Genomic DNA, 23041 nt, shown 5'->3' with positions numbered 1-23041 from the left:
ATCCCTACAATTTGAGTTTTAAGATAATAATGTTGACAGATAAGATCGCCACCTGTGATGTCCCTAGGCTCAGCTCCATTACCTTCCCCATGCTCATTACAGGGAGGACACTAGTGGACCCAGATGACATGAGAGGGAAGTCAAGGAAACTCCATCCATGTTACATTTAGGAATGGAGAAATCCAGGTGGAGTTGCTGCTATAAAAAAAAAAAAATACATGGAAAAAAATGGTAACTATGTAAAACAAAAGACAGCAAAGCAGCCAAAAGATAGATGAAGAATCTATTATGGAAGAAAGTGCACAGAGTAAACAGAAAAGCGAATGCTTTATTTCATCAAGGACATTAAGCAGAGCATGAATTTATGAAATGAGATTAAAGATGAAACAAATTTTGGACACAAAAAGGGGAGAAGATTGCAGAGCCAGGAAAGAAAGCAAGGACTGAATAACACCTACAGAACCGACAAATTAGCTAGATCACCAGAAAAAAAATAGAAATAGTAAAATGTAGGGTAAGCTTGGAAAAAATTACATATAATGCAGAAGAAAAAGACCAACGAATAAAAGAAATTAGAAAATGAATGATATGCCCAATAGAAGAAGACAGGTTTTCAACATGTGGATAATTGAGATCCTGGAAGTACAGAGTAAAATGAAAAGGGCCAAACTTTTCCAAGGTATGATAGAAGAGAACTTTCTTAAAATAAAGGAAGATTGAAAGTTCATGGAAAAAGAAAACAGAGAATAATCAAGACTAAGATGTATTCAGGTGAATCAACTCCAGGAAAATAGAAAATTCAAGAACAAAGGTGACCATGTAGAGCAGTGGGGAGAGGACACTTCTCAATAAATAGTGAGGAATCGGTTCAGTAACCATAAAAAAAAAGATTCTTACCACACACCATACACAAAAATCAACTCCAGGTGGATTGGAAAGTGAAACAATAATGATGCCTTCATGACCTGAGGGAGGCAAAGTTTTCTTAAATGTGACATAGAAAGGACTGACGGTGAAGGGAAATTGATAAATGGTCTGTGCATTAACTTTTCTTTTTCAGAGACAGAAATTTTGTTTCTGATCGCTCCTCCATCGGAAGCCTGTCCAGTGCAAATGCTGCAGGCCGAATTCAGCAGCTTCATTTATCAGAAGACTTGAGCCCTAGGGAAATACAAGAAAATACTTTCTCTCTTCAAGCAGGTGTTTATGTTTTATTATTTGATATGCTATAATTTACTATGTTGTATTATTATTCACTATTATAGATTAGTATAATAGTGTTAAGTAGGCACAATTTAGAAGTTTACAAAAATGTGAGGTGAAATCCACGTGGATGCTGGAAACTTCTTGGTCCCAGTGTTGGACTTGTAGATGAATGATTTAACAAATGTTTTCTTTGCCTTCTATGTTCTGAACCCAGAAAGAGATAAACTCAGAAGTCAGAGATAGGGAGACAAAACATTAGCTTTATTATGAGGGAAACTGGATTAGGGGATGCAGCTTGATCTGTGGCCGGAGTCATGCTTTCTAGAATTTTCTAGATCCCAGAGCACCTTACATAAGGGGGAATCTACAGTGCACACACTTGTCTCACCAGGTGCAAGAGAATACCTTCCCCATGCTTCTTGAGCTCCAAAGAGAAGACTGAAAGATGCTGCCCTGTCTAGGATTTTCACATGCAAGCAGGAGCAGCAATGCATCAATGCTTTTTGGCAGGGCCACCTTGAGCAGTCATGCAGTTTGTGTCCTGCCTGGGGGCACCTGGTCTTTGGGACAAGTGGAGATACAGTGCAGTTGGTGCACTGTAGTGCTGAGTGCTGAGTACTATTGGCCAAGTTGGGTGCCCCAGAGCAGCCCACAGAAAGGGAGCAGAGAGGTGTGGTGTGGGCCAGCAGGAGACAGGGGGACTCTGAGGGGAAAGAGCAGACATTGCGGGAGAGGAAACAAGGGAGTGGGGGAGTGGGAGAAGGCAGGCTTTCCTTGCTGTCTACTATTTTCTCCTGAAGAATACAGAAGATATTTCTTCACAGATGTGTGAAAACAAGGACATAGGATCTCCTCCTCAAAATGCCATTTCTGCTTACTCTAGAAGGACCCTGTCTCAGTACAAGGTCTTGTGCTGGGGGTTTACTGTTTGAAGGCTCCCCAGAAATCTAATCCAGCAGAATCTCAGAGCTCTGAGTATTTCTAGCAATCATTCAAAGAGTGGGTGAGATTGATAGTGATAGAATTCAGAAGAGCAGCTACTTAGATGTGGAATTATAGGGGAATGAATGCCTGAGAAGGGGCACAAGGAGCCGTTGAGAACTGGAAATATAGCCTACACATTCCTCTGGGTGGAGGATGGTTACAGGGCACACAGATATGTAATATCTCATTGAGCCATACACTTAAGATGTGTTTACGTTATACAGCTTATTCTATACCTGTATTAGTCCATTTTCACGCTGCTAAAGACATACCCAAGATAGGGCAATTTACAAAAAAAGACGTTTAATGGACTTACAGTTCCGCATGGTTGGGGAGGCCTCACAATCATGGTGGAAGGCAAGGAGAAGCAAGTCACATCTTACATGGATGATGGCAGGCAAGAGAGAGCTTGTGCAGGGAAACTAAGTGCACTTTCATGGGTTTACAAAAAAAAATTTTAAAAACCATCAGATCTCAAGCAAGACTCATTCACTATCAGGAGAACAGCACAGGAAAGACCCGCCTCCATAATTCAGTCACCCCCCACTGAGTTCCTCCCGTGACATGTGAGAGTTGTGGGAGTTACAATTCAAGATTGAGATTTGGGTGGGGACACAGTCAAACTATATCATTTTGCTCTTGGCCCCTCCCAAATCGTATGTCCTTACATTTCAAAACCAGTCATACCTTCACAACAGTCCCCCAAAGTCTTAACTCATTTCAGCATTAACTCAGAAGTCCACAGTCCAACACCTGAGACAAGGCAAGTCCCTTGCCTGTGAGCCTGTAAAATCAAAAGCAAGTCAGTTACTTCCTAGATACAATGGGGTACAGGCATTGGATAAATACAGCTGTTCCAAATGGGAGAAACTGGCCAAAACAAAGGGGCTACAGTCCCCATGCAAGTCCAAAATCCAGCAGGGCAGTCAAATCTTAAAGCTCCAAAATGATCTCCTTTGACTCCATGTCTTGCATCTGGGTCACACTGATGCTATAAATGGATTCCCATGATCTTGGGCAGCTCTACCCTGTGGCTATGCGAGGTACAGCTTCCCTCTTGGCTGCTTTCACGGGTTGATGTTGAGTGTCTTTGGCTTTTCCAGGCACACAGTGCACACTGTCAGTGAATCTACCATTCCAGGGTCTGGAGGACAGTGGCCTGCTTCTTACAGCTCCACTAGGCAGTGCCCCAGCAGGGACTCTGTGTGGGGACTCTGACCCCACATTTCCCTTCTGAATTGCTGTAGCAGATGTTCTCCATGAGAACTCCACCCCTTCAGCAAACTTCTGCCTGGGCATCCAGGCATTTCCATACATCCTCTGAAATCTAGGCAGAGGTTCCCAAACCTCAATTCTTGACTTTTGTGTACATGCAGGCTCAACACCACATGGAAGCTGCCAAGCCTTGGGACTTCCACCCTCTGAAGCAACAGCCTGAGCTGTACCCTGGCCCCTTTTAGTCATGACTGAAATGGCTGGGATGCAGGGCACCAAGTCCCTAGACTGCACACAGCAGAGGGACCCTGGGTCCAGTCCATGAAACCGATTTTTCCTCCTAAACCTTCAGGCCTGTGATGGGAGGGACTGCCGTAAAGGTCTCTGACATGCCCTGAATAAATTTTCCCCATTATTTTGGGGAATAACATTTGGCTCATTACTTATGCAAATTTCTGCAGCTGGCTTGAATTTCTCTTCAGAAAATGGGATTTTCTTTTCTATTGCATTGTCAGACTGCACATTTTCCAAACTTTTATGCTGTATTCCTCTTCTAAAATTCAATGCCTTTAACACATTCAAGTCACCTCTTGAATGCTTTGCTGCTTAGAAATTTCTTCTGCCAGATACCCTAAACTATTTCTCTCAAGTTCAAAGTTCCATCAGATCTCTAGGGCAGGGGCAAAATGCCGCCAGTCTCTTTGCTAAAACATAACAAGAGTCACCATTGCTCCAGTTCCCAACAATTTGCTCATCTCCATCTGAGACCACCTCAGCCTGGATTTTGTTGTCCGTATCATTATCAGCATTTGGTCAAAGGCATTCAACAAGTCTCTAGGGAGTTCCAAACTTTCCCACATTTTCCTGTCATTTTGTGAGCCCTCCAAATTGTTCCAACATCTGCCTGTTACCCAGTTCCAAAGTCGCTTTCAAATTTTCTGTTATCTTTTCAGCAAAGCCCCACTCTACTGGTACCAATTTACTGTATTAGTCCATTTTCATGCTGGGCAATTTCCAAAAGAAAGAGGTTTAATGGACTTACAGTTCCACATGGCTGGAGAGGCCTCACAATCATGGCGGAAGACAAGGAGGAGCAAATCTCATCTTAAGTGGATGGCAGCAGGCAAAGAGAGGGCTTGTGCAGGGAAACTCCCATTTTTAAAACCATCAAATCTTGTGAGACTCATTCACTATCATGAGAACAGTGCAGGAAAGACCCACCCCCATAATTCAATCACTTCACACCAGGTTCCTCCCATGACACGTGGGAATTGTGAGAACTACAATTCATGATGAGATTTGGGTGGGGACACAGCCAAACCATATCAATACCTAAATAAAAATGGAAAATAAAAATTAAAAACAAAAAGGGTTAAGAGTAGGGTTTGAGTTTTGACTCCACCCTCATTGATGGCTATATGGCCTTGGGCAAGTTCCTTAACTTCTCCAAGCTTCAGTTTTGCTTATGTAAAATGGTGATGATAATCATGATATCAGTGATAGAAGATCATTGTGAGAATTCTATGGGAATATATGTAAAATCTTTAGCACACTAAAATGGAATTATCCTTTATAGGAGCTCTGTGCTATAGAGTGTGGCATACTTCTGAGAGCACAAGTATTTCAGTGCAAAATGCCACCAAAGGCTGCCACAGTGGCTGTCAGGAGGCAAGAGTGGTGCTGTTTAGGGCTGGGGTTTAACGTCTGGCAGACTGGGGCTGCACTCCTGATCGTTTCCACTTACTGGTTGTGTGGCCTAGTCTAGTAACTCTTTGAAACTGTTTTCTCACCACTAACACTGGTAATCATAGTGCATACTCTTATTATAAGGATTGAATTGGATAATATATTTAAAGCATTCTTTTATTTATCAACCATTATAGATATATTTGTTGAGCACCTGCTGAGTGCCAGGGCATGTGTTGGGCACTGGGGATTGCAATGAAATGGACAGATACAGTACTTGCCTCCTGGTACACAGTAAGTTCTCAATAAATGGCTGCTGTGGAATAGATGTGCACAGGAAATACATGGAGAGGAGAATTAGAAGCCATTACAAGTCAACTTCTCTTCTTCCAGAGCTGTGCCAGAAGGAAAATTAGTGTTTCTTGAGGAGTTACTTTGCTAACAAGCATAGCAAAATAATAAAAATACCCTGTGGAGCAAGAATATTCATGTGAAAGTGTATTTATTGTAATGATGCACACTATGCATTTGATTGTTTTCATTCCAGCCTGCTGTGCTGCCCTCACTGAGCTGGTGCTCAATGACACCAATGCCCACCAGGTGGTTCAGGTGAGAGCACTCCTTCTCAAGGTCAGGTCTCCGTAACCATTCATAATCAACTCACCTTGTGGTGCAGTCTGTATCCCAGAGCATAGGTTTTGGGATCCCATCATGTGATTTAAAAACTATTTTAACGTTTCTCATTTCACTAATAGAGTTCCATTTTATATTTTGTCCTTCCTCCTTTAACTCACTTGACTTAAAAAGGACCGACATGTGGTTAATTGATGTTTCTTCATTATGTTATGTGCAGTACTTTTTATTTTATCTTTCTAAAAGGGATACTCTGAATTGCTTTAATTCTGGGCATGTAGAATACCATAAGGTAAGGACAGCGGTCATTTTGATTAAAACTATGCATCAGATTATTAAGTTAGAGATGATGATTGAGACACAGCAAACAAAATATTTATTGCCAAGAAACTGACTTTGCAGAGTATCATCCACTAATTAATCTACTGTATGTACAGCTATATATACATGTTTGTGTATGTATATATACACATAAATATAAATTAATGTATCTATATAAATAAATATACACACGTATATGTACAACCCTTGTATGGGCTTCTATTGCAAAAGTTACCTCCTACTTAGTGAATTTTACAGAGAAAACCTTTTGACTGTGTCAATATGATATCCAACTTCAAAATACATGCATGTTAGTAAGGGATCAGCTCATCAATGATTAAATTAGGACATGAGAGAAACTCAGCAGATCGGCGGGTAGTTGATAAAGCAGGGCATTTGGAATTGGCCAGACTGCGGTTTAATTCCTGGAATTATTATTTCTTGGCTTGGCTTCTAAAAAAATAATGTATCTGCTGTAAGTATTGGTTTTCTCACGTATAAAACAAGGAAATTATAGACTAATTTCACAGAGTTGTTACAGAGATTAGATGCGATAAAGCAAATAAGGCTCTTTGCAGTTATAATATGAATGCCTGCATACAGTAAAGATTAGTACATTATATATTTACTAGATAATAGAAAAGTGGCTGTAAGGTATTATTATTTGTTCATTCCTTCATGTATATATTTCAATTAAAAAATCTAGGAAGATGTCAAGATTATAATAAAGACATAAATTAATAACTGAAATATAACATCTCCCTTTACAGTTGTGGTAATTAAGGATATAAATAAATATTAAAGATATAATTCTAAGATATTGGGACACCTTTACTCTGTCCCTTTTTAATCTCTCATTCTTTGTTTTTAAGGTATTTGAATCACTTTATGTTTATGTACTTTATAATAATCTTGACTCTCCACAGACAGTTGGAATTTTAAGATTGTAGTTGCACTCTTCGGTGTTTAAAAGTGTGATGTTGACATTTTATATATTGTCCTGTAATGTTTACTTCAAGGTCCAAAGTTATACTAACATTTCTTCTTTGCTATTAGTTTTTGAGATTGTGTATTTGCCTCTTTATGCTTGTGTATCACTACAGTGTTGTCACTCATAGTATGACCCCTTTATTCTTTCAGGAAAATGGTGTATATACAATAGCAAAATTAATTTTACCAAATAAGCAAAAGAATGCAGCAAAAACTAATCTATTACAGGTAATAAACATGTCTGTTGTCCTGCAATATCAAGTTATTGAAACCTGGGGTAACTTTGGTAAAATGATCTATGATTTTTAGAATGTTTAGGTTAGTACTGGTCCCCGTACTGACTATGGGAGAAAATACCTGGCGAGGAAGACTGGCATGGCATGGCATCAAATAATATTAAAACAATGCAGAAGGCTTAACAGTGGTTTCTCTGTGTGGGAGAATTAGGTGATTCATTTAGGTGTTTCTTTGCTTATCAATAAGTTCTATTTTTTAAAAAAAATATTCATTCCTTATGTATCAGAATATAACAACAGGGGAAAATTATTTGCCATCACGGATCTTGACGGGTGAGAAGGGACTTGCCAAGTGGATAAGGGGATATTGGGTGGGGCACCAGTGGCATCTGCTGCAGGGTGGAAGGACATTCTATGCAGAGGGAACAGCGTGCACCAAGTGTGAAAGCTGTGAGCTTAGAGTGTGCAGAGGGAAGGGTGAGCTGCTCAGTGGGGCTGGGGTGTGTGGTTGCGGGAGGCAGTGCTCCAGGAGATGAGGCCTCACATGTAAGAAAGGGGAACAGTTATGCAGGTTCTAAGTTCATTTTTGAGGAGTGGGTATTGGCAGAGTGGGGGCAGAGGGCAGTGTCCCTAATGTCAAAATCTGATTTAAAGTTAGTCTTTGCAATACTTGTAGCTCATCTTTTCTTTTTCCCCCAAGTCATTTTGAAAAGGAAGAAAGAAACAACCTTTGTCTCCAATCTGATTTAAGAGTTATCATCCAAAATGATGGCCAAACCCAGCAGACTTTTTGGGGATGTCTCTGTGCTGGCGAGCAGGGGTTTTTGGGGAGCTGCCAATGGGAAGGTGCAGGCATGGGACGATTTCTTCAGTGCATCACAGATGTATGACACTGTGCTGGTAAACAGATGAAGACAAACCCATCCTGCAGATACATTTTGTTAAGCCAGTAGAGGGTTTTTTACAATTCCAGATGAAGGACTTTTGAGGAGTACGCATGCTCTCCCTTTCTCACAGTCTCCCCTGCTCTCACCTGGCTCCTTCATGTCATTTTGTTGCCGGCCCCACCTCTCTGGGCAATTTGTTTGGGACACTTCTGTATTCAGATCACTGATTTTAGGAATTGATCCCAGATTTGATTCAGCAGACCCTGATCACTCCAATGGTGGCCTATTGTGCAGGCACAGCTGCAGGCTGGGCACACTCTTTTTTCTCAGTTCTGCAAAATGTCAGATGTTTATTTTTCCTAGCTAAAGCCTCACAGGCCTCTTTCTGAGCGTTCTAGGGAGTTACTGTAGATTGTTCTATTTGGGGCATGCTTAAGACTCTTTACTCAGGAGACCAATTTGTCAAGTTTGAGTCCAGTGTGCCTGTGACTATTTTTATATGTCATCATTTCTAGTGTTTATTTTCTCACAGAAACCATATAAATATTGAGGTATACATAGCAGGCTAGAAACAAAATAAACCTTGAGCTCCTGGAAATCTTCAGACGTTTGGTTTTCTCAGCATTGGAATTTTATTTCTTGTCTCTGTACTCATTTTGTACTTTCTAGAAAGAAATGAATGACGAGTACCGAGTGAAGCAAGGCCAATATTCCCAGCGTTCTACAACATAAACACTTTGTAAATACGGGAATGACCCCAGGTGCTGGTGTTTTTTTGTTTTCACTTATAAGCTTTGGCTCCAACCTGGACCAGCCACTTACAATAAAGTCACGTTAATGTATACTTCCTGTTAATTCTTTCCTGAAAGTGTTTTCATTTGCTGAGCTACCATTTAAGAATCACATATCCTTTTGTTTTCTAGTGTTATGCTTTCAGAGCCTTGAGATTTCTCTTCAGTATGGAAAGAAACAGACCACTCTTTAAAAGGTATGAGGTTAGAGAAATATAAGTGATCATTCGATTTAGGAGCTCATTAGATTGAACTGTTTTCACATACTTGGCTTAGATGCAACAGTAGGAAAATAACGCATCAGTATGCAAACCATGTGTCTTCATATTTCTTATTTCACAGATATAAGTGAGCTATTGTAGTGATTCAGTATCCAGCCACACTGAATATTAACAGAATGATGATGAAAGAGCATAAATCGCCGTATCAATACAACTCCCCTTAATTACATGCGACTGCTATAATTTTAGTTTTCTTTTTGAAAATTAAAGATGTTGACATTTTTAAAAGATGGTATTAAAATGTGAGCTTGTTTTTTCCAGCTAGAAATTTGAAAATCGATCTGGGAATTTCCCTTTAGTCAAAGGGAATTTAATCAAAGGGAAAACAAACTTTTTCTGTGTGTCTTTGATAGTGTAGGAGCTCATTTGAAGGGGAGGCTGGACGTTCTGGCGTCAAGATACCGCATTGGTGAGCCTGACCGAAAGGCCACCATTTTGGGAAGCAAACACTGGTTCCCTCAATGGTGTTCTGCACACCATTTAGTTGGGTGGGTTAGCCAAAATCATAGGCCCAAGTTTTCACTAACATCTTGTTAAGAAGGCAGAATAGGCATAAAATATTGAGTTAATATAGTGTTTTTTTGTTCAGAAAGCATGCAGCATCACTTTTTGGCCTTTTGGCTGACATCAAGTAGAGAAAGCATGGAGCATTTTATGTTGTTACTTTATTTTTATACGATGCTTGGATTTAGAGGAAAATAAAGTAAAATTAGTTCTTTTTTTTTTTTTTGACAGAGTCTCATTCTGTTGCTTCTCCTGCCTCAGCCTCCTGAGTACCTGGGACTACAGGCATGCACCACCACACCTGGCTAATTTTTGTATTTTCAGTAGAGGCAGGTTTTCACCATGTTGGCCAGGCTGGTCTTGAACTCCTGACCTCAGGTGATCCACCCACCTTGGCCTCCCAAAGCGTTGGGATTACAGGCGTGAGCCATTGCACCCAGCTACTTATTCTTTATGCTCTTTCGTTTCAAAGCTCTAAACCATCCCTTTTAGTGAACTCAAATATTTAAAATTGAGCCCTTGAAACCAGTGTCTTGGGAATGGTGAATGAATCTCCTTATTTGTTTTATTTTTCATACCAGTATTTTTATTTTCATGGAACTTTAATTTAAAAGTTAGATTAGTATTTACTTCTTACTAAAATCTGAGTCAAATGACATTTGTGGAAGTGCTCCACACCCCCCAAAAAACCCCCCAATAAATGTTTCCTTCTAATATATTCAATACCTATACCCCCAAATATCTTACAAATAAGATTTTTGTATAATCTGTATCATATCTAATTTTAAATTATGGTAAAAATATTAACATGCCATCTACCTTGTTAAAATTTTAAGTGTACAGTGTTGTTAACTGTAAGCACAAGGTTGTACAGCAGATCTCTAGAACTTTCTTCTCCATTTGTTTTTTTCTTACCCCACAGAAACTGTAAATAGTGTATTTTTTTAAGGTAAGTTGGAGAATATTGTTTCTCCAACTTTGTTGATAACCAAAAGAAGTTAAATTTGTTTCGTGTAATTAATCAGTGAGCGAGCTGCATTCAGAAGGGAAGTAATGGGCCGGGCACGGTGGCTCACGCCTGTAATCCCAGCAAGGGATTGGGAGGCCAAGATGGGCGGATCACGAGGTCAGCAGATTGAGACCATCCTGGCTTAACATGGTGAAAACTCGTCTCTACTAAAAATACAAAAAATTAGCCAGGCGAGGTGGCGGGCGCCTGTAGTCCCAGCTACTCGGGTGGCTGAGGCGGGAGAATGGCGTGAACCCGGGAGGCGGAGCTTGCAGTGAGCTGAGATCCCGCCACTGCACTCCAGCCTGGGCGACAAAGCAAGACTCCATCTCAAAAAAAAAAAAAAAAAAAAAAGGGAAGTAATGATCAACAGTGTCCAAGTCCTACGATAAGTGTGTGTAATTTTCTCTGTAGACTTTTCCCCACAGACTTGTTTGAGATCTTCATTGACATAGGACATTATGTACGTGATATCAGTGCTTATGAAGAATTGGTATCCAAGTTGAATTTATTAGTGGTAAGTCCTGAGTTTTCAATATTTTGGCAGGCTGCTATGTAGTCAGGATGGAATTTATCACAGAAACCCATTTCCTTTTTATATTTTGATTAGGAGGATGAACTGAAGCAAATTGCTGAAAATATTGAAAGCATTAATCAGAACAAAGCTCCTTCGAAATATATAGGCAACTATGCGATTTTGGATCATCTTGGAAGTGGAGCTTTTGGCTGTGTTTACAAGGTGACTTTCCCCTTGGGGAGCATTTCTGATACTCCCAACCAAACAGCATGTCACACTTGCACACCGATATTCAATTGAATTGGAACTCTTGTCATTGAAAAATAGCAAACAAATAGATATGAAAATTAGAATGATTGTTTTTGTCAAACAGAGATAGCCACACTAATATTGTTTTAGCTGTAAGCTCTAGAAATCGGCCACTGACTTTTTAAGACAAAAGGCATCATTAATCTGTCACAAAAATATTCAAAAAAGCTTCTCCCAATGCATGATGCAATCTCTAAATTGTAAAATGCTACTAAATATTACAGATTGACCCAGGGGATACCAGTGTTTTGAGCTGAGCTTAATGTAAATACAGCTGGAACTTTAAATGCTCTGTGACTTATTTATATGACTTAGTTACTCACGTGACTTTGTTAGCCTATCTCTTTCTTCCCCTTTCTACCTTCTCCTTCTTTACCCTGTTCCTTTTTTGTTGTTGTTGTTGTTGTTCTTTATTTTAGGTTAGAAAGCGTAGTGGTCAAAATCTTTTAGCGATGAAAGAGGTCAATTTACATAACCCAGCATTTGGAAAGGATAAGAAAGATCGAGACAGCAGCGTAAGGAATATTGTTTCTGAATTAACAATAATTAAAGAGCAGGTAAATGTTTTTCTTGTTTCTGAAGATGTTTTTCTTAAATACATGTCATTGCAAGAAAGTAGAGTTGTGGTGCTCTTGTCCATGATGCTTATGAACTAGTTCCACATGAAATAATTGACATTGAAGCAGTGATATTTTTTGCCAGCTTTTTCCCTAAGGCTTGACACTGAAGCATAAAACACTGTCTGGAGTTTATATCAGGGTCATGGATGCAAAACAATTGGATTTACAGTACAGAATGCATCATATATGAGAAATCCTTTTCATTGTGAGCATATCTATTATTTTCTCATTATATTTTAGGATATTTGGTTACTTAGTTACATACATAGAAATATGACTGTTTCTTGACTTTTGCCAAATGGAACCAAGCTGTTAACATTCCTCAAATATGGCTTATAAAATCTAGAGTGTAGATTTTCAAGATGGGTTATTATTTATTGGCATGAGCAGAACACTCTGACATAATGTAACAGCTCAATTAACTCTCATTATGAAAGTTTGTTTGAGGAGGAAGAATAAACATTTCAAAGAGAAATGGGATTTCTTTGTGTGATCCAAGAACACATTGGTTTCTTTTTCAGCCTTCCTTGTTTGCACATTCATTATGAATACTGTTCATTTATAATTCCTGTGGTGCACTGTCAGCTTCGCTGCTTTCGTCCTCCACTAGTCACATTTGCATGGCATCTGTGTTGGGATGTAACAAATTCCATGAACATGGAGACCTTTATTCATAGAAATTGATAGTTCTACTCCAGTGTATACATTATAGTAAATATTATCATTAATTGTTTATTTTATAGTTGATTTTATTACTAATAGACCAGACTTTAAAAAGTTTGTTCATGTGTTTGTGTGGTCATCTAGCCTTCCACAGTGTGCTCTTTCATTGTAGCAAAAGGCTAGAACAGGGCTTTTGGACTAAGCCAGTCCAGTGTTTTCATCTGGACCCAAATATGGTTTTAGTCCTTATGGGTGAGCCAGGTCCAGAATATGGTTCTGGTTGGTTACCTGGTCACATATTGTTTAAGATCTGCTGGCTGCTTGCTAGTTGATGAAGTAGATTATTTGTTTTAGCATGTTTCCTAAGAAAAGAAACTGTTAGACTAGGGTTAGATAGGAGGCCTATGCTTGGGCTTTTAGGTGACTCAAACTTGCTCTCTCGCTAGAGGATCAAACTGATGGAAAGGATGATAACATTGAGTCCTTAAAGGAGGAGGTAGTGACGGGCAGAAGCAAAACAAATGGGGCTAGAATGGGAGAGTAAATTAAGATTAACAAAGAGGATCCTAAAAGCAGGTGCTTAAAAAGAGGACTCACAGTACAGTGGGTTATTTCCCTTTCACGGAACAATCCCAAAGTGAGTAAACCATGTTGGAGGTGTTCTCTGCTCCATGCGATCATTTGGGGATGCAGGCTTTTTTCTCTCTTCTTGTACTGTTACCTCCTAGTGCATTGTCTTCATCTGTGTGGTTGAAACTGCCATAGCCATGCTCACATCCAAAGTGGGATGAGGAGGAGCATGGAGGGCTATTCCCAAGGTTTAGAGTTCACACAGGAAGCACACATGCTTCCTCTCATATTCCACAGGTCAGAGCTGAGTGGTAGCCTCACCCCCAGCTTCAAGGGAGGCTGAGAAGTCTTCTCTAACTGGGAAGCCATGTCCAGCTACAACTGCACTGCAATGAGAGAGCAGGTTTTTGGTGGACAGCTAGCAATCATCCTGCAAAAAGACTTGCAGAAAGACCAAAAAGAGATGCAAGCAGGCCATTTGTTGATGTGATGGTGACTGTTCTAAGATAAATTTTATCTAGAAACTCAAATTATAAGCAAAAACTACAAAAATATTAGCATTCTTCTAGAAAATGACCTTTTTAAAATTAAAACATTAGAAATTCCACTAACATTCTTATATCAAAGAGAAATTTCACCAGACACTTTTTAAAAATGGTGAGGAAGACGTTATTCAATACTATGGCAATAGAAGTCAAACTGTTGTAATAGAGGAGAGAGATTGAACCCAACTCTGAATTCGAGGACCGGACAGCTGAGGACTCAGAGCCAATGGTCAGGGTGAAGGGGGTCAGTGGACGGAAGTTTACTAAGAGGAACTTGGTTAGATATCAAGGGTGAGTGGATGGGAAACTTAATTGGAGGTCAAGGGTGGGAGATTTTTCCATAAACTGACTTAGCAGGATATAAGTTGCTAAAACTGACAGACCAAGGATGAGGCCTAGTCATGAAGAGGACTCAGAGGAGTCTGACTAAAGCTTGGTTAAGTAGGAAGTCCTTGTCAACTGTTATTATGATTTAAAATGAGTTAACTCTTAGATTATGTCATTTTGCTACTAATCATTTTGGAGAGCATAGAAAGACAGAAATAATGTAAATAGACACAAACTTTACATAAATATTTATATGGTAGAGAGAGGTAAAGAACAATGAATATTTGTAGTCAACAGAAGCTACCTCATTTCACTTTTCTCCTTTATACAGTCTGTGTGTGGGGTTGTGACACGGCATGCTAAAGGAATTCTTAAGATTCCTTCTACCTCTATAGTTCTCTTGGTTAAGTTAGATAGTAAAGTTAGGTGATAGAACGTTTTAAATTTTATTTAATAAAGCTATATAGGATTACTATTTTCAGATCAGTTTATAAGCAACAAGTTTTTAAAAATCACAACAATCTCAGTTCAATGATATCTTGAAGTGCTTAGCTTTGTAAATAAATATAATTTCTTTGTAGTTTTCAAATATGAAGTCCAACTAAGTAGTCAGTGAAAAAACTTGTATTTTGAAGCAGTGCAATACATGTTTGTTATTTATTTTCTTATAGCTTTATCATCCTAACGTTGTACGTTATTACAAAACATTTCTGGAAAGTAAGTATGAGTTTTCATGATATTTCTAAATAAGGAAACATTTTTGTCACATATATTTTTATATTAGAATGTCGCAAAAGAAACCTTATCAACTATTTTATTGACCTTTTTTTGTTAATATGACAGTAGATGATCTTAAGCATCACTTTCTCGACTAGCAAAACAGTGACCTAGTCAGTGACCTGAAGATAGTTATAAAATACTTAGCTCCCCGTGTGAAAAACACATGAACAAATGAAAATAGTTATTGCTGTTCTCATATACAAAAAAATTACTTAATAGGATCAAGAAAAAAGAAAACTAATGGATGGTGGTTTCCTTAAGAAAAGAAAAGAAAAGGAAGTTGCTTTTGTTGACTCCGGTGTCATGTTCCATCCCCAAAATAAGTTGGAGAGAGCTAGGTCTTTGGGATTTCTTTTACCTGAAGTTCAGGTAAATGCCACAAGGTGGCGATGGAGCCCAGACTGAGTCTGCAGGTAGGCAGGCTTGCTTTCTGCAGGTATGATGGAATGCTGAACTAGAACCAAAACACAGATAAAGCTAAACTCAGCCACTTTGTTTGTTTGTTTGTTTTAAATAGGACCCATGACAGAAATGATACAAGTATTGATAAGCTTTAATGATATGTGTCACGTATGAAATGTCAAAATAAATCTCCACTTGAAGAATGATTTAAAGAGATACAAGGCAATGACTGGGGCTTCCGAACTACCTCTTTATCAGTGCTATTGCTATTTAAGAAAACCTTTTGTGTGTGTACATTGGCATTTGGGACAGCCGGGAGATGGGAGATTTTACCCATCTCCCTTCCTCTAGATGACTCAGAAAAACTCAGTGCTAAAACTCGTGCAGTAAATCCTGTCCCCTTAGCCATTTGTTCTTGATGTTAAAATAATTTTCTATAATTTAGTGCATATCCCCTCAAAAAAGGTTGGCTTCTGACTTGTACTGAAGTGATGTAACTTGTCTTAATATAAAAAACAAAAACGTTTTTTACTACCTGACAGCTTCCAAAAAGAACTGGAAATGGCCGCCGGGCGCAGTGGCTCACGCCTATAATCCTAGCACTTTGGGAGGCTGAAGCGGGTGAATCACTTGAGGTCAGGGGTTTGAAACCAGCCTGGCCAATACGGTGAAACCCCGTCTCTATTAAAAATACAAAAAAAAAAAAAAAAAAAAGCTGGGCGTGGTGGTAAGCGCCTGTAATCCCAGCTACTTGGAAGGCCGAGGCAGAAGAATTGCTTGAACCCGGGAGGCAGAGGTTGCATTGGGCCAAGATCGCGCTACTGCACTTCAGCTTTGCAACAGAGCAAGACTCCGCCTCAAAAAGAAAAAAATAAAAATAAAAATAAAAAAGAAGAAGAATTGGAAATGGCTTAAAAATAAATAAAATATGATCTAATAGATTAGGAAATTGCAATAAAGAGGAATGAAGGATGAGAAAATTAAAAATAAAGCTAGAAGTAGTATTGGTACATAAATCAATATTTCTTGAAATTATGAAAAATTGGAAACAATATAAATGTCTATCTGTAGGAGAATGATTAAATAAATTATGGTATCCCCGTATTGTGCAATACCATACAACCAGCAGAAAGAATGGTATGGATCTGTGTGTACTGAAATATAAGGCCTCTTAATGAAAAAAACATAAATTGCAGAACATGTATGATTCCATTTTTGTGAACATTTTCTACACAAATGTTTTGTATACATGCCAAAGTTTCAAAAGACACATATCACATCCCATTGTTAGTAAACCCTATTGGTTTTAGAGGAGGAAGTAGAATTTACTCCTTTGTTTCTTGGCATCCAAAGCAAAAAGACAAATACAGTCAGTCATGAAGTTCTCTGTATCCATAAGATAAAACCTGGAGAAGTCCATTTTTTTTTTTTTTGCTTTTGAAAGGCATAACAGAAATTCCTATCATGTGTATTATTTTCAACTGTGTCATTGCAAGACCATGGCATTATTCCGGTGTAAAATTCTGTAAGGTAAATCTTTCAGACTATGAACCAATACTGTTGAAAATGCAATTTTCTGAATGTCTTGCCTTGATCTGAGGGTAAATTTTAGACTGTTAGGAGAAAGGATGGGCTTACAGGTTCTTCAGGGAATCCTCCATGACTGGAGGTCTTTTGCTTGTTCTCTGTGGCACCTTTCAATCATTCCACATCCTGGCATACGTAGAAAATGATAATATTTGCCAGAGTAAACTTATGCTAAGGGGTTGCCTGTAGCCAGAAGATACTGTTGCTGGGCCCCCGTTTCCCTAAGACCCTCCCCACCTCTTCCAGGGCTGAGTGGATCCATATTTAACACGTCATCCCTAATTCTTTAGTGTTAGTGTCCCGCACAGACACTGGGAAGCTTGAACTCTCATTTGTAAAGTTTTTCAAAATATCTGTATTGAGTTTAAATTTCTATGACCTTTTGTGATATTTATATAGATGATAGGTTGTACATAGTTATGGAGCTTATAGAAGGAGCCCCGCTTGGAGAGCATTTCAGTTCTTTGAAGGAAAAACATCACCATTTTACTGAAGAAAGACTATGGAAAATATTTATACAGGTATGTTTTTATCTTCATTAAATTTTTCTTGAAACAGTAAAATTCTGAGCTGGCTTCTTAAAGACATGTGCAGTAGTCATCATTGGCTATATGTGTGTTGGGGGAAATAAAATTTGTTTTCTATTCATTGTTTCAAGCTGTGCTTAGCTCTTCGATACTTACACAAGGAGAAGAGGATTGTCCATAGAGATCTGACACCAAACAACATTATGTTGGGGGATAAGGACAAAGTAACAGTTAGTAAGTATAAAGATTTTAAACCTTTTAACTAAAGAATCCCTGAATACTATTCTAGAGCAGTAGTGTCCAATAGAACTTTTGGCACTCATGGGAATGTTCTTTGTCTGTGCTGTCCAGTACCGTAGCCACTAGCCACATGTGGCTATTCAGCACTTGAAATGTGATGAGTGTGACTGAGGAAATATATCTTAAATTTTAATTGTTTTTTCTTTTCTTTTTTTTTTTTTTTTTTTTTTTGAGACAGAGTCTTGCTCTGTCGCCCAGGCTGGAGTGCAGTGGTACTATTTCAGCTCACTGCACCTTCCACCTCCCGGGTTTCCAGTGATTCTTGTGCCTCAGCATCCCGAGTAGCTGGGATTACGGGCACCCGCCACCACGCCCACCTAATTTTTGTATTTTTAGTAGAGACAGGGTTTCACCATGTTGGCCAGGCTGGTCTCGAACTCCTGGCTTTGTGTGATCCACCCACCTCATCCTCCCAAAGTGCTGGGATTGCAGGCTTGAGCCCCCATGCCCGACCAAATTTTATGAAATTTTCATTTAGACATCCCTATGTGATGAATGGCTACCATGTTGGACAGTGACTAGTGTAGTTTTAAATGAGCTGTATTTTGCTTATATGAGAGAATGAACTACTCTTAGAATACATAAATATTTAATTCCAAAATCAATGGTTTTCAGGTTTTTTCTTACTGCAGAACACTGCCTCATCAACGAAAGCTTTTATGACCACCATATGAATGCATTGTTTTGAACCATTTTACCATAGTCTGTGCCTTATGAGTGACAGATGTACATATGGAGGGCTGTAAAACCTCTAGCCATTTGTATATTTCAACATAGAGTTTTTGTTACAATTTTTTTCATCTGTAGTAGGTAGGCCTGATGTTGGATAAAATTTTGCAAATGAGAAGGTTTATTTTCTCCTCCCAATTGTTAAAGTCTTAATCATAACTTAAAATTAAGTTTTGAACTTAGGATGACATATTGACTTTCTCCTGCCTGCCTCATGAACGCTTGTGTTACCCTCATGGACTTTAATGGTTCACTAACTACAATTACGGAGACACCTTCCTAAACCAGCAGTCTCCAAATATTTTTCATCATAACATCCCAGCAGTAAAAATTTTTTAAGAATACGCTGCCAATGTACATAGGCTTATTTATAAATTCTATACATATATATTACTGAGCAAAGATTCTGTAGTAAATAACAAAGTCTACAGAAATAAAACATAAAGGGATACGTTTAAAAATAAAAATAGAGATCTTAATACTTTTGCTGCCCTCCACCCCATTGGGTTGCCTTAGATACTCAGTGCTGGAGACTACTGCCATCAATGTTATTGATGTGGAGACATCATCGATGTCATATGACAACATATGACAGCATCTAAAGCTGAGTCCCTTAGTTTTAGAATTTAAGTACTCATGAAGGCAATTCCAAATGTACACATTTGCTATAACAACATGTGTTCAGGAATGATAAGATTTACCATCCAGATTTTTATAAGTAGAACATCATCTTAATATATTAATATTAATATATTTGTATATTAATATATTTGTTGAAAAATAAAAAACAACCTACAACAGAAACTCTAGATAACCTTCAATACAGAGCTACCTGGAAATATTTCCAAGCCAATGCATTGTGAAATTAAAAAAGGGACAAAATAACTTGAATCTTTATCTTGGACACACATTTGCTTAATCATTTGAAATTAATTATAACTTCGTTTACCTTAGGCTTCTTATGTTTTCTCTTTTTATAAATTGAACTTATATTTCCTGAAAATTTCTTACAATTTATTTATATGCTGGTATGTCAATTTACAAGTTAATAAGGATTATTATAAATTATGTTTTAATTTGATAACAAATAGTATATATATACACATATATAACACAGTTATGTATATATACAACAGAGCAAACATGTTTAATCCTCCTTAAGTGGCTGTTCAGGCCATATTTTCTGAGTAATAGCCAACTCTGCGTTTTATTTTCTTACGAAGATTAGCTGTAATCATTTCCTTTCATTACATTTAAATGTACTAAGCTTAATATTTTATTGCAGTAGCCTGGTTTATTTTTTTCTAAACTTATATTTGCTTTCTTTAATCATTATCACACATCAAAACAGTTTACAAAATAAAAAGCTTATAGAGAAAAACAGTTTCATGCCCCACCCCTTTGAAACCCTTAGTTCTCTTTGCACAAAACAGCTACTTCTCCACTTTTTATTCTTTTTCTTATATGGTGTTTGATTTTCTATTGTAATGGGTGAAAATTTAGTTTTCTTTCTTCTTCTTCCCCATCTACCATCCTGCCAGTACAGTTATAGCAGAATTTTATGTTAAGTCAATATTCAATGTTCACATTATTATCACTGTGTAATTATTGTTAGATGTTGATTACCTATCCTTTCTCATAGATCGTTTTGTTTTTCTTAGAGTTAATGATTGCCTTCTTTTTTGTTTGTGTTCCTAGTTTTCTTTGTACCTATTTTTTACTTTTCTCCAAATCTTCCAGAAGAATTATAAAGCCCTCTCAGTACTATTTCCACATGGTCAAACCTGACAAGTACTCCCACTTTTGTTTTCCTGGACTCCTTGTTCCCGCAGCTGCTTGGCGCAGTGTACTCTGGGTTTCACTTTAGGCCTGCTGCACAGCCATTGTCATGGAACTATTGTTTATTGATCTTCCAGTTGTAGACTCTGTTTCTTATGTTCTGTGTGTTTTTCTTTGTAAACTCCCCTGCTCTGCTGAAGCATGTCTTCTGGTACTTTTCTAAGAAAGAGTGCTTTGGGCGTTATGTTTTTTGGATGTTCACTTGCCACAAATATTTTTATGGACCCTCTTATTGGACTGGTAGTTTGGCTTGGTGTATGTATTCTCAGAGGAAAGTCCTTGTTCTCTCGAGTTTTAAAGGCATTTCTCCAGTCTTCTAGTATCTAGTTTTGCTGTCAGGAAATCCAGTGTTCTTCTGATGTCTATTTCTTGATACATGAAGTATTTTATCACTCTGGAAAATTTCAGAATGTTCCCTTTATCCACTGCTTTGGATGAGTCTTTAAAATCCAATGTGTCTGTAGTTAGGTGTGCTCTTCAATCTGGAGACTTAAAATTTAAGTCCTGGGAAGTTTCCTTGCATTATTTCTTCACTACTCTTCTCCCCTCTGCTCTCTCTGTTTTGATTTTTAGAGTTCTTTTTAGTCTTAGATACCATATGTACAAAATGGTCTCCTAATTTTAAAAATAATTATCTTAGTTCTTAACTGTTTGTCTGTTTGTTGTAATTGAGTTATTTCTTCAACTTTCTTTCCCATTCCATTGCATGTTAAATTTATATTATCATATTTTAATTTCAAAAAATTTTATCTTATTTTGTGTTTTATTTTTATGGAACCCTGTTTTTATTCTTTCTCAGGGTAATATAGACTTTTTTTTCTTCAGCATCCTGAATTGTTTCTGTATCTTCTGAAGGTGTGTGTGTGTGTGTATATATATGTGTGTGTGTCTGTGTATATATACGCAGATATACACACACACACCCACACACACCACACATACATATACATACATATATAACACTAAGCAGGAGTATATATACACATTTTATTCCTGCTTAGTCTTATCTCTCTTTCCGGCTGGGGGCTTTTCTCAACTGTCTTGTGACCCTGTGCTGGTCTTTAATAATTCTGAGGAAGTCATGAAAAAAGCTGTTGGAAGCACTGTGAGTTCCAGTTGAGGCTGTCATCTGGTGCCCTTCCTTATAGTAAAATGGAAATTTTCCTTTGAAGACTCCAAAATCAGTATCTAAACTTTTATTTTTCTGGAGAAAACTCTTTGACTATCTTGCCTGCGGGTATGTGCACCTGTTTGCTGGCATTCTGGGAGCAGCATCAACGAACAGGACTCAGGGAACCACATTCAGTTTATAGATTTTCGTTGAATTCTTCTCTGCTTGGTTCCTTGCTGGTTTATTTCTTTGAAAAATGAATATTTTCTGTTAGTGGCAGAGGGTGCTTGATTTACTGGCTGTGTGTATGTGGGAGGGCACCTGGGAACTTTTTCTCAATTCTATGTATTGAGCTTTCTGCTTCTCTTCTCCCTTGGATGGCACCCTGGGCTCTGCAGGGTAAATGGGCTCCCCTCAGCCTTCCTCCTCAGACACATGAGTGGCACTTTTGCTCTGGTGAGTCTGACATCATCTTCTACCTGCTTTCCATCTGCCACACGTTTATTGGAATATCTCATCCTCTGTTGTTGCCAAGCCCATTCTCATTGTTCCTGTGGGTTAGTAACATTCCAAAGAATATCCCCTCTCCCAGCTTTTTCTTTTTTTTCCATTTTAGTAGGGTTTGAGATTTAGAGGAGATAAAAGCATATAGTCAATTTACCTTTTAACCCAAAATGGGCAGGCTAGTTATATTCTAAGTTTACACATTTGACTTAAAACATCCCATTTTCATGTTGACTCGCTAATAAATATATTTATTTCTACTTGCATTCAAGTCATATAGGACTCCCTAGAAAAAGTTACTTTGTTTTACAAAAATAAGCAAACCTTTGTTTTGTCCTTCCCTGTCCTGCCCCTCAGTGTTATTTTACTCAATCTTATTAATATTTATCAGAGTTCTACTTAGGAGTTATACAATTGAAGAATTACTTCCAATTTTTTTTTTTTTTTTGAGATGGAGTCTTACTCTGTCGCCAGGCTAGAGTGCAGTGGCACGATCTCGGCTCACTGCAACCTCTGCCTCCTGGGTTCAAGCGATTCTCCTGCCTCAACCTCCCGAGAAGCTGGGACTACAGGCGCATGCCACCACACCCAGTCAATTTTTGTATTTTAGTAGAGACGGGGTTTCACCGTGTTGGCCAGGATGGTCTCGATCTCTTGACCTTGTGATCCGCCCTCCTCGGCCTCCCAAAGTGCTGGGATAATAGGCACAAGCCACCACACCCTGCCTACTTCCAGATTTTAAGACCATTTAGCTTTAAGTGAAGCAGTATTTTCCTAGTTTCAAATAAAGAAGCAGCACAGCAGTTGGTGGCATACTGGTGAAGCTAGCAGCCTTCAGATGAAGAAGCAGTGAGCTCAGAATGGGATCCTAGCCTACTCTAGTTTCTCTTCACTAAAGCAATTGTGTGGTTAGGGCATTGATGTACTCCCATTATTTTCAGTGAATATAAAGTGATTTTATGACTGAA

The 23041-nt window shown here is 38.4% G+C and overlaps 1 protein-coding gene across 2 annotated transcripts in view; it reads left to right on the top strand.

Moving 5' to 3' along the window:
* NEK10 (NIMA related kinase 10) overlaps positions 1 to 23041 on the top strand; it is a 263478-nt gene that overhangs the window by 69655 nt on the left and 170782 nt on the right. For both annotated transcript variants that reach the window (XM_025376245.1, XM_025376246.1), the window contains exons 14-23: positions 1061 to 1200; positions 5639 to 5700; positions 7186 to 7263; positions 9082 to 9146; positions 11158 to 11260; positions 11354 to 11482; positions 11989 to 12126; positions 14966 to 15011; positions 17463 to 17584; positions 17722 to 17824. In XM_025376245.1, coding sequence (XP_025232030.1) covers positions 1061 to 1200; positions 5639 to 5700; positions 7186 to 7263; positions 9082 to 9146; positions 11158 to 11260; positions 11354 to 11482; positions 11989 to 12126; positions 14966 to 15011; positions 17463 to 17584; positions 17722 to 17824 — 986 coding nt within the window. The remainder of the gene's footprint in view (positions 1 to 1060; positions 1201 to 5638; positions 5701 to 7185; positions 7264 to 9081; positions 9147 to 11157; positions 11261 to 11353; positions 11483 to 11988; positions 12127 to 14965; positions 15012 to 17462; positions 17585 to 17721; positions 17825 to 23041) is intronic.

This window comes from Theropithecus gelada, chromosome 2 (assembly GCF_003255815.1).
Source record: "Theropithecus gelada isolate Dixy chromosome 2, Tgel_1.0, whole genome shotgun sequence".
NCBI lineage: Eukaryota > Metazoa > Chordata > Mammalia > Primates > Cercopithecidae > Theropithecus > Theropithecus gelada.
This window is presented reverse-complemented; position numbering and strand designations above follow the sequence as displayed.